The sequence below is a fragment of the Acromyrmex echinatior genome, chromosome 2 (genome assembly GCF_024713525.1).
Source record: "Acromyrmex echinatior isolate Ae372 chromosome 2, ASM2471352v2, whole genome shotgun sequence".
Lineage (NCBI taxonomy): Eukaryota > Metazoa > Arthropoda > Insecta > Hymenoptera > Formicidae > Acromyrmex > Acromyrmex echinatior.
The window spans coordinates 12331385-12344197 of record NC_141853.1 but is presented as its reverse complement, the minus strand read 5'-3'; the positions used below and the strand labels follow the sequence as shown (position 1 = coordinate 12344197).

At 29.5% G+C, this 12813-nt stretch overlaps 1 protein-coding gene across 3 annotated transcripts in view; it reads right to left on the bottom strand.

Moving 5' to 3' along the window:
• The window catches only part of Hmgcr (HMG coenzyme A reductase), a 29633-nt gene that overhangs the window by 3569 nt on the left and 13251 nt on the right, over positions 1–12813 (bottom strand). Inside the window, exons 1-6 of one of the 3 annotated variants that reach the window (XM_011067258.2) lie at positions 12627–12737; positions 4019–4231; positions 3638–3749; positions 2562–2649; positions 2175–2472; positions 1527–1678 (exon numbers count right to left, since the gene is read on the bottom strand). In XM_011067258.2, the coding sequence (XP_011065560.1) occupies positions 1527–1678; positions 2175–2472; positions 2562–2649; positions 3638–3749; positions 4019–4198 (830 nt within the window). In that variant the 5' untranslated portion in view covers positions 4199–4231; positions 12627–12737. The other 2 variants (XM_011067256.2, XM_011067255.2) reach the window with 2 other exon arrangements.

Genomic DNA, 12813 nt, shown 5'->3' with positions numbered 1-12813 from the left:
TTAAAACTTAATTTTAAAATTCACGCACGCGCGCGCGCGCACACACACGAGGTGTAAATCCGACCGCGTAACTTCCCCGTGGTACACCACGGGTAATGCTAATACCGGCGGCAAAATTTTGAGAAATTTTTAGAGAAAAAACTAGAAAATGTATTATTCACTTCAAATTACTCATCTAGTAGAAAAGTAGAGATTTCAAGCTTTAAAATACTTTTTTAAACATCTCGATATGATAATTTTTGACAAAGTTATATTATCTTGAAATTTGCCTATTTTTATAGGATGGAACAAGTGATTCTTTAATTTTGTTGAGTAGCGTATTATAAGTACAATTCTAATGAAATGACAATTAAGACTGCTAATCATAATTGTGTAAAAATATTTGATTAGTGAAATATTTAATTGTGTAAAAATTTTTTATTAGTATTTAAAAAGTGCCTTATATATATCTACACTGCGATGTAATTAGTATTATGTGAATGAAGAAATAAGAAAAATTCGTTTTGATCGAAAAGCGAAGCGAACGGAACAACACTTTTTCACAAACTAAAACGTAACCCAGAATGATATCCGGTATACAAACGGAGAGAGAATACTCAAAGAATTCTCTACCATCACCACCCAATAATGTCACTTATTTTTGGATTCTCATTTTACTTTGTATGGACTAACAGTTGATCCTTTGTACACGCGTTATTATTAACGTCTCATGCAATATTAAAATACACCACCATTCATACGGATTTCGCACATGAAAGCATAGTTCTCTCGATACATTAAATATTAAAAAATATTTACATATACGATTGTATAATAATGGAATTATATAATGTTACGCGTTATTTCGAATTAATACTTCTATTATTCAACGATCTCAATGAAGAAGTACCGTAACTTTAAAAACCTTTTACAAGACTCATTTATTTTTCATCGAAAATAGAATTATAAAAAATCCAGAGTTACATCCAAATTGATATTTGAATATGATATTTTATTCCTCTAATCTCTTATACACGTATTTGCGATTCGATCTTAAAACGACAAAAGACCGTCACAAAGAATTTTTTTCCAATAATTTAAAATTCTATGCCATTTCGCCTCCTATCTTTGTAAATATTCATCCAACGCGAGAATAACAATGAAAATATGAATGATTTTTTCGTTCGTTGCCAATTTATTATACAAATAACTCTTTGAAAACGCCCAAACTTGTCGCTCAAATAAGATCTTTCTTCCTATACGGAAAGCTTCATTTGAATATGGATATTTTATTGAATAGAAGTCCAATGCTAAAAGCGTTCACAAATGACTCGACGTTGAAATTAGAGACGTCAAAACTGTTCAACAAAGGCAAACATAAAAAAAAGTAATGGGGGTCAGAAGTACAATACATCCTCGGCCATCGTTTCCTGCTCCGTCGCGTACGATATACATTGTCGTACCCAACCGCTACATATCTTAAAGTTTGCATAAAAAAAACGAACAGATTCTTTTTTATTATATCATCGCAAGAGATAAAAGTATACCTGTTTGCATATACTACGAATAGGCCGGCGATCATGATCATCTTGACTCGCTCCACCACAGGATTCGGTTTTTGATCCTCCTCGTTTAATGGCTGCATTATGAATATCTTGTCCGCGCTCAATTGGCCCATATTATTATTCCCGCGAGAAAGCTATATTGGTACAATAATATTCTTTATCTATTCTTTATACTGATAAATATACATTCGATATATAACAATATAAGTATTACCGCGTTATATTGGATTATATTGGTCGATTAAATTCTTTTTGAAGATTTTCTGATTTCATATCTTAATATAAAATATTTTAGAATAACATTTTTGAAACTTTGATGAATTGAAAATTTGATGTTTATTTAAGTATCGAAAAAAAAACAGTAAGCGTTAATTACTATATATTTTTTACATATTTAACATTTGACTGATAATACGTTTGATGATAATACGTTTTAATTATTTGATAATATTCAATTTTTTTGACGATAACAGACTTTTTCAAATCTATATCTTTTAATTTCGCCGCGTTACGCTTTCTGCGTTCAAAATAGAATAATCATATATCCGCGACAATTTGAAGGAGAAAAACCTTATAAAAGCGGGAAAAAGGAATTATTCCAATAAAAATATCGAATTAATGGTTCTGTACCTCAAGTATGAGCGACAAGCAGGCTGGATAGAATGTCATAAAGACGACGTAGTTGACGATCACTCCGAAGCACGCAAAGGTGCAAAGGATCTCCAGTCTTCTCATACCTGATAAGGCTCCTGTGCCGATGACGAGGGTCTCCACGAGGGTGTTCAGAGTGATACCTGGTCCCAGTAAAGACATGCCGCGTGCAATGTTCGCTTTGACTTCCTCTTGGTTCCGCGAACTTAGCGCGTATTGCGCTAATGTTGCGGCCTTCGTGAGATCAATAAGAAGCAGAAAGAAAAATAAGGCGTCTCTAAAAGAATAATAACGTTCCATTACTTCGCCAATCGCGAAGACAGGAGCTTTATTCTCCTTAAAAAAATTAAATGATGGCGCGCTCACTTCAAGTCTGCGACGTCACTGCGGCTAAAATTTACTACGCTGGAAGTGAACACAACGCTAGAGAACACGGTAAACAGGCCAGCGATACCTGGAACACAAGTAACAAATTTGCTGAATGTAATTAAAGTATTATGATAATTGAAGAAGCTAAACGAAATTGAAGTGCTATATCTCGATAGAACCGCTATGATTTCGATGTAAAAGATGTGTAAAGAAAAGATGGATAGTCGTTTCATTTGTCCGTGATCCGATCGTGAAGGAAGAATTCTTATATGTGCAGTGTCCGCAATACAACTCGGTGTATATTATGATTATGAATTATATCGATTATATTCATCTCTTTCAATCTTCCAATCAATCATTACTACATCAATTGACTACATAGTTTTGCATTTTACGTGGTGAGATTTCGCGACGAATTAAATTATCGACCTATACCGACGCGCATAACATGCAGAATTAAGTGGTGCGTAAAATTCTTTCAGTAACCGAATTCAGTAATTGAACATAACACTTCGTACGAAACGTTATTGCTTTCCATAAAACTTTCACTATGCGCCATCGTGAGCTTTCACGCGCTACTCGGGAGGATCCGGTTTTATGAATGGTCTTGACATGCACGATTATTACACATTTTTCTCCGTGTGATTCCATCGTGATGTAGCAATGTATACAGTACCAATAATCATGAAAAAAATATTTCTATTCTCGATGAAGTAAAAAATTGAAACGCACTTAATCGTTGCCCAATTCATGTAATGCCGATTGATTTATTTTTATGATAATTTTTATAATTTTTAATTATTAGAAAACACATTCGGATCTCCTATTTACATAGCTTATAAAAAATATACATAGCTTATAAAAAAAAAGATTATTTAAAGAAAATTTTGTCGCGTGCTTCTTCAATCAATTCGATTTTTCCTTAAAAAATACACGTATACATATTTATATATGCAAATATATAATAACAAAAATATATTATAATAAAAATATCATATGACATAATGACAAATCACCTAAAATTGATGCGATATAAAATGCATGTCAAGCGCTTTATTAATTATTAATCTTACCTAGAATATATTTAGATCCCATTTTTTGCAAATTACGGAAATGATGATAAGTAAATAGCACCGCCAAGCAGCGTATTATTGTCATCACTATAATGTCAGCCGATTTTAAATTCTGTCAAACAACATATGTGTATATGTTAAAAATTTTTTCTATTAGAATAAATAAAAAAATAGATAAAAAAGTAGAAAATAACGTGCATAAAAATTTTGTTCGATCAAACAATTATAATAATTTTGTCAAATATTTAATGTAAATAAATATTTTTTAATATAATGCAAAGTATCTAGTACAATACTAATATAGTTGTACAAACATCATACAAACTACGATTTTATATGAAAGAAGTTAACATTCATTTCACATCAAAACAATCTGCTTACCATAGTATCGCATCTGTTGTGACGACAGTATGTCGCATCAGATAAGTTTTCTTCGTGTGCTTGTCCACTTCCTGTGTCCATATTAAGCATACATGCCGTCAAAGTGAAGATCGTCACGATTACCTCAAAGGGATAACCGGCACAGAACCGACCGTGCTTTTCAAACACTTGCGCAAACATCGTTATGGCCCCCGCGAAAAATTTGTACGAAATCTGTAACATATTAACATGAACGTGTTGAATAAGATTTAATATATATATATAAGATATTAAATAAATCTTTTAAGTAATGTAATAAATACACAATAAATAGGAAATAAAGGCCAGTCAAGCTGAATAGTATTAGTTAGTACTTAAATAATTCGGTGAATTTATATACTATATATCTCTAATCCTGCAAACTGTGCGCTAAATTTAATTTTCAGTCTTGAAACGAATCTTGATAGAACTAGAATAGTAACATCACAAATTAAATTGACAAGTAATTTATTAATAATATTAATAATATTGATGCTTACAGGTATCTCTTAGAAAGATTGTAACAATCTGATTCTAAAACCTATAAATTATTTTATTGCCTCAATCAAAAAATATTACCTCAATCGGAGTTTGAACTCGGATCTCCTTATTTAATATATATAGTTTATCGAAAAAAAAGACGGTTTAAAGATTTGTCGCGTGTTTCTTCAGTCAATCTGAAGTCGATTTTTCATTAAAATGCGCGCGCGCACGCACACACACATGCACGCACGCATATATATCTGTATAATAGCATTTTTTATTGATAGAATTAATGCGCATTCAGTGCATTTTAAAACCGCTGTACAATCGATGTAAAGATGTATAGTTAATAAAAATATAAAAACGAGTTAAACCGCAAAATACTCAATACATTTTATTATGTTATTTGATAAAATATAGTTTAGGCATTTTATCACGTCAGGTATCTCATTTTATTTTTACATTTTTACATTTAGATTAAAGTTGTGTACAACAGCTTTAATATGCACTGAGTGCGCACAAGTTTTGTCAATGAAAAACATATATATAATATTCTATTAGTGTCAAGAAAAATAACGAAAAAGTAACAACTTACATTTTGAGTGACGGTAAAGTAACGATAATGAGTTATTTTTATAAGGTAACGTTGCTAACCCTATATATATGTATACATTCAAACATGTTTATTTCAACAAATAAATTCTCTTTATTTGTTTGCCATTTCGTTTACGAAGAGATTCGAAATTTCTTTCGAGAATTAAATAATATATGCATAATTGTGCAACTAGAAAATTCATAAATTGCATTATATACGATTTATATGCAGCATTGAGAGACGATATTCAGATTTGGGAAAAGTAACAGTTGCATCATTTTTGCGAGTGTCAACATTCTATACGTATTAGCTTTTAGTCAATTAACTTATATAATTGTCGAATATTTTTTAGTATAGTTTTTTCTCTATAAATTAATCGGAAACGTTTCGACTATACTAATGCTTAAATAATGTTTTTAAGCATAATCGTAAGGTTCATAATATATTCAGTTTCTTATTAGCCATAAAATTTAAAATAAATTATAATACTTTATATATTAATTATGATACATTAATTATGATACTTATGAATAATCGTATTATGATATATACACATTAGAATACTAATCATAAGTTCTTATAAGTTTCATACATAAGTTTTTTTTTTATGAAAACACGTTACGAATCTTACGATTCTGCTTAGAATTGATCCATAAATCAATATAAATAAATAGAAGAACTACAAGTTAGTTAAAAATAAATTAAGAACATTTAATATTCCAAAATAAATACAAAGAAATACAATAACAATCGTTTCGACGTCGATCGGGTCATTCTCAATGTTAAGATACATTCAAAAAATTATAATATTACATAAGTTATGTAGTAAAATAGAATAAAGTAGTAACGTTGTCTGATATTGTCGGAATTATTTGTTCTCTGCTTTGATAGCGCATTAAGGCTTATATGGATTGTAATAACTATTGAATTTTTCTTTTTAAAGTTTGGTTCACAACAGTTTGACTAAAGCTGTTAAAAAATTGTTGGTGAACAGAATAGTTTTTCAAAGAGGAAACATGAAATTACCATTTGTATTTCTTTATATTATGATTTTACACTATTATCTTTATAATATTGTATTTTTCTCATATTTGTACATTAATTGCATACCTGAGAGATTTGATACAACCGAAGATTATGATACAAGAATAGATGAAATAAATTCTGAATGACATAAAATATGCGACATCATTAATAATTTGAATTTACAAAAATTTATTTCAATTTATTTAAAATTTATTTAAATTTTCGTGAACTCGTAAAATACAATTTTATTTAATTAACTTGATAACCTTTACAAATGTTGGATAACATTGCAATCAACGCACGACGTCAAATTCGATAATGCTATGCGATAATTACTGCGAAGTGCAATATCGTATCTCTTGACGACTCAGTTCACTTGCTAATTGATCGCTAGTTATCGAGAAAAAAATTATTGAAAAAAATCAAATTCCATACAAATATCTAAATTTAAAATATTGACCAGCAGATCCTCGAAATATGTATCAGATAAAGAAATGCATGCTCCAACAGGATAATCCTTCAATCATAAATATTGGGCAAGTTCTAGGGTGTCTTATGCATCAACGTATTTAGATAATCGAGATTTTTTTACATATCCAGTAATGATATGCTTGTTGATTATGAAGAAAGAGCACTAATTCACCGGCGTAACACGAAATGTCTGTCAAGGTCGGTGACTTTCCAAGTGTCGAGAAATACAAATATTTCTACATCCAATTGAACAATTATCCTCTTCTGCTAACAACTATCATAGAAATATTTTTTCTTATTGGCTACAATCTACGCTCATTATTGTAAAAACATTATTGTAAAAGCGGATATTATCAATTGAAAAATTGTCGTATTTACTTTGATATAAAACAAATAAACTATATTTATGTAATATAATAAAAGTTACAATACTGTAATTTTTTTCTCTTGAAAATAAACGCATATTAATTACCAGAAATAATTTGACTTTTTAAATTTGTCAAATTTCTTAACAATAATTTGTTTATTTTATTTTTATGTATATCATGCAGCAACATATTGTTCTCTTACTTCAAAAGTAACACAACTCAAGACATTAAGTTTCCTAGAAAAGAGGAAAAAATTATTTTTGAACTTGATATGAAATTATTGATCATTAAAATAATATTGGAAATAATATTAATATAAAAAAAAAATATTTTTAACATAAAAAACGTCATTTTTTATTTTTTAAAATTAAGTTAGTTCATAATAATTGTGATGGTAATATAATAATTTACTTAGCTCCATATTTGATTTAATGATTGATGATGATGTAATAATAAATTATTTCAAGTTAACTTATGCTTAACTTATTCATGCTAGCAATTAAAAAATTCCTTTGAACTATTTCTGAAGTGAGAAAACGCGATATACATATATTCTATGACGTATTCAGAATTTTCTTATAATAATGTTAGCGAGCATTTAACAAAATGATAATGTCAACATGACAGATATATACGGAATATAAAATGTCTGACAAAAAATAGGCTGTGGAAAGGATTAAAACACATGTTGTACATTTGTACAGTTGTGTTTTTTTACACAAACACTGTAAGTTTATGCTCTGTATGTAACATATATGATTGCTGAGAAAAGCAAGAGGTTGTTTAAAAAAAAAAAATTAATTGGGCTGTTAAGCAAATATTTGTTAATTCAATACAATAACACATTTTAAATTACAAGATTGTATTAATCTAAATATATAATTATTTAAATAATCATTATGAACGAAAGTTTTTAAAAATAAACTTGTTTTTCTTCAATTATACAGTAATTATACAGAGAATATATATATATATATATATTTCGGAGCTGAAGTTTTTTTGTCTTTCATAAATTATAGATCTGTTTTTTGATTGATTCTCCATCGATTGAAAAAAAATTGAAATATATCATCTGAGACGTTTGAGAGTCACACTCATGTAATTGAAGTATTCAATCAACTATCAAAACTTATTGCTGAAATATTGTCATCGTTCATAAAAAAAAATTTGTTATATAACAATAGGATGGTCATATGCATCTCTTATACAGGATGATATTACAGGATGACACCATGATCATCTCACACGCTTATATCAATTATATTAATAACTGAATAAAGACATATCTAGCAACGAATTCATAAATATTAATGAAAGAATGATAGAAGGTTAAAATTTCACACTATGCGATCAAGGAGCGAAAAATTAAATCTGTCTAATTTTTGAGAAATGTAAAATGTTTACAATAATTTATATTAAAATCAATTTCTTACATGTATATATATAATTGAATGTCACACTGAAGATGACAAGATAAATGTGTCGAAACGTTTATAAATAACTTGATTCAATTCCGAAAAATTATATAATAATTTCACAAAAATATCCAGCATTAGCTTTTTGTGCTCTTTAGTATTAAAATTGAAATATATACATTTCTGGTGAAGTTACAACAATAGGATCTTGCTTTTGTATTATAATTGAGATTCCCAGGATCCTAGTATGTACTTTATATATAAGCAAAAAAAGAGCGTATATACCTAAAGTATTAAATCACGTTGAAACATGATAAAAATTATTATTGAAATAAAAAAAAAAAAAAAATAAGCAATTGCATCACATAAGTAAAAAATGAATTAGTCGACACGGATTCTTCTTTCAGTTTCAATTGACCGAAATATTAGCGTTTTAGAATCGCAGAAAAAGGAGCATTTCTTTTAATTCAATTCCAATTTCTAATTGATATCCATAATCGAGAGAGAAAGCCACGATGTACATTTTACACATATATACTTCTCTCTCTCTCTCTCTCTCTCTCTCTCTCTCTCTCTCTCTCATACTTCCATTTTTGGCATATATAGTATGTTCAGAGGCGAAATTTCCTGTACTTTTCCATATACAGTTGAGGAATAACTACTTTCTTTACTCCTTCACGTTCCAGGAACGTTCACTTCTCTCCTGGCACATTAATGCAACATCGTCGCCTCATCGCAACGGCGTCGCTTCATCGCGTTGCTTACTTTTTCCGCGATACGTTTCTCTCCCGCGACCGGGTGACCCTGAAGTAAATGAAATTTACTTTCTTCGACGGTACAACAAACGATATGAACTCTAATGCGCCTCTAGTTTGAGTTTTCTTTTTTTCTTTTTTGATATAATTTTGCTGTTTGATTTATTGATATTAATCTGGCGCAGTTGTATATACGTGCGGGTGCATACTAAACACGCTATTACGTAAAGGGCAGGAAGAGAAACTTTTTGTGCATGTGTGACATGATGCTTGTTAATTTATTGTATATTGAATATCATTTTCTTTACTAAATGAAATTTTATGAATTCATAATATTAGCAGCTGTTTGCAAATCTTTAGAAGGCTATATATAATTTCCTTTGAAATATGGAAGAAACTTTAGAGCGAGAATTAGATTCAGTTAAATGTAAAGTTTTAGGTAAATTAGAGAAGGAAAGGAAAAAAGAGATCAAGAAAAGAAAAACGGAAGAAAAGACAACTAGCGAGGTAAAGGAGAAATAATATATTTAGGCAGGTGAACAAAGTTGCGTCTAGAAGTATGTGAGACATTTAGAAATGCTGTGATATAATATTAGAAATTTATATTGTACTGCGACATATTTATGTATAGTTGTAGCTATAAATCGTACTATTGTATTATATTGTATTATGATCAGGCTATGATAGGTAATAATATTATAAGATAGAGGAACATACACTGTGATATTCAGAGCTGAGATAGAATAGAGTAAAATAATGTCGACAAATAGAGAACAAGAATAAATAAGAATAAGAATAAGAAATGAAAATAAGATTAAGAAATTTATTTTTTTTTTTTTAGAGTTAGGTACTAGCAGTGTGGAAGGATGAGTGTGGATAAGGAATTTATGTAAACCAAGTCCTCTTCTTGACTATGTAAATGTTGAAGAATAATAAATTCTATTCTATTCAGTTTCCTCTAGATATGCTGAACAGCCAGTTGTCTGGCTGTTCAGAGGAAGAGTTTTCATTGGAACATCTAACTCCGAGTACTTATGCCGAAATTTGTGTGCAACATAATCAGCTATATAAATTTTAATTTTTCATTTTAATTTCATGATATAGTTAACCTGAAACGCTATATTTGAGTTCAATTATACCGTTCTGTATATGTAGACAAATCGCTCTCAAACTCTCTACGTCCACGTCGTTAGCTTTGGATAAAGCTGAAGGAGAATTCTACCCAAGATTTATTTTACTGCTACATTTTACATTACATGCAATAATGGCTTCAGCATTCAAAATTATCATTTTCTGACATCGTCACAGTTAGTGACCTCAAAAATCATTACATATGCATTATTTACAAATTTAAACAATTTTAATTTTTTTCATAACTTTCCCCGCTGGAAAGCCGATATATCGACTCAAGCCGTGAAACATTATAGAATATCCTTGATACAAACACATGTTACTTTTCAATGAGATTTTGATAACTTGTAATGCCGGCGGTCTGAAGGTTAAACCTTCTATTCCACTACCAATACGATTCTTGCAATTTTTAATGCAACGCACTAGCATTTTAATAATCTATTAATCTCCCGTGTAAGCAGCCATACTAAATCTCGCATAAAAGCTCAAAGTGTAATTGGCTGATTGTCCCCCATTAATTTTAGTCTACTGTACATCACCTTAGTTCATTTTTCTTCTTACATCATGGTTGAGATATACTAAAAATTGGCTTACAATTGACTATCGAATCTTGAGAAAAATATCAAGAACCCTGGAAAGTCCTGTAAAAAGTGCCTTCTTCTTAGGATGACTGAAAGTTGATAAATAAACTTTTCTAAAACTGAGACTCGTGGAGTCTCCAAAACATTTTTTTTCAATGTACAAAATAAATATCTCTAATAAAAATGTATGTTATTCCTATATATATTTTATATATATATATATATATTTAATACTTGAATCGCATCTTTATTAGTTTGAATTGTACTATTCTAGTTGAATCTACTTAAATTCCAATAAATGCAACGAGACTTTTTTCCAATTTATACATATATATATATATATATATATATATATATATATATATATATTTCGGTAATTAATAAATATAATTAAACAACTAACTAATAGTACTTGTTAGTCTTTTTTCGGCAGCTATACATATAAGATTAGTTATGTAACTTGTCTTTCATAAGAGTTGGTCCTCAGCGAGAAAGCGAGAAAACTTTTAACCACAAATGACGACGGCCGAAAAAGAATAAAATTAGAAATTATACGCACAACTTCACAATTTCAACAACTCTCGCTTATATACCTATAAATAGATACATCTAATCTATTTTCCGTTTATCAAATATCCTTTACAATCAATAAAACACTCAAATAATGATGATCATAAAAATCGATGTAAAACATGCTAAACGAATACAGTAATATTGTACTGTTTGAAAATTTTATTATAATTTTATTTTAAATTTAAATTTTAATCAAAGACATATTTAATACTAAAATCAAGAAATTTGCATGAATAATTGAACATTGAATTTTCATCGAGAGAAGATAAATTTCGATTTTTATAATATAAAGACTTAATAATTGAAAACAAAGTTTCTATGTTCACAATGCTAGTAAAAATGAAAAAAAAAAAATGAAAGTATAGATTTCGTATAAATTTTGTTAATAAATCTTTCAATCTATAATTTCATAAAGTATTTTACTTTCATAAATAAATGATATTAATTTATCAATATAAAGTTAAAATTTTTTTACTTTTTATTGGCGTAAGAACGACAGGATTATCATGTCCAACAATAAAGATAAATAAGTTTCGTTTTTGATCCAGATCAAGACTTGTTTATTTGGGCAAATTGTCTATTAGAAGTTTTTGATTTAATTAAAATATTCGATTGTACAAACATGAAAAATCTATCAAAAATTTATTTAGTGAAATAGAAATTAGCGTGATATTGCAAGTACAATAGCACACAATATCCACATTAGTAGGAATATCAGAAAGTATAGATATTTTTTACAGAAACCCAATTTAATACTGATCAATTTAATATTGAAAGATCAATGAAAGACTAATGATCAATTACTTATTTTGAGTACTAAAAGCACTGAAGAACAGTGTACAGTTATACAAAATAAATAATTACTAATAATGCAGAAGTCATACCTGCGCAAACACATACCTGATTTGAAATAGAGAAAATTTATTGGTTTTTTGATATCTGTCGCACACGTTTTGACTAGTAAGATACTACTTTCGAAGTGTTCTTTAGTAAATCTCTCAGCTCATCTCTTTTTCTACGGTCCCTCGAAGATGAGATAACACGTATTGAGTACGACGTGTCACGGTATACCTGGTACCACGGTATACTTTACATTCGTATACGCGGGTACGATGAGTAACAGTCTTCACGAATTCATTGAACGGCTCGACGTATGCATAAGAAAGAAGTTGAACAATCGCGAACCAAATACCTGGCCGCCCGGTGATAAACTGAACGTGGAGAGGCCAAGTATCGGCTTTAGTCTGCGACTTGATGCTGCAGACGCAAGAGATATAAACCTTCCCACCAAATCATGCGGCGTCCGACTGATTTGACGTTGGCAATGGACTGGGCTAGACTTAGACAATGCTCACAATTGCCGCCATGTTATATCTCGG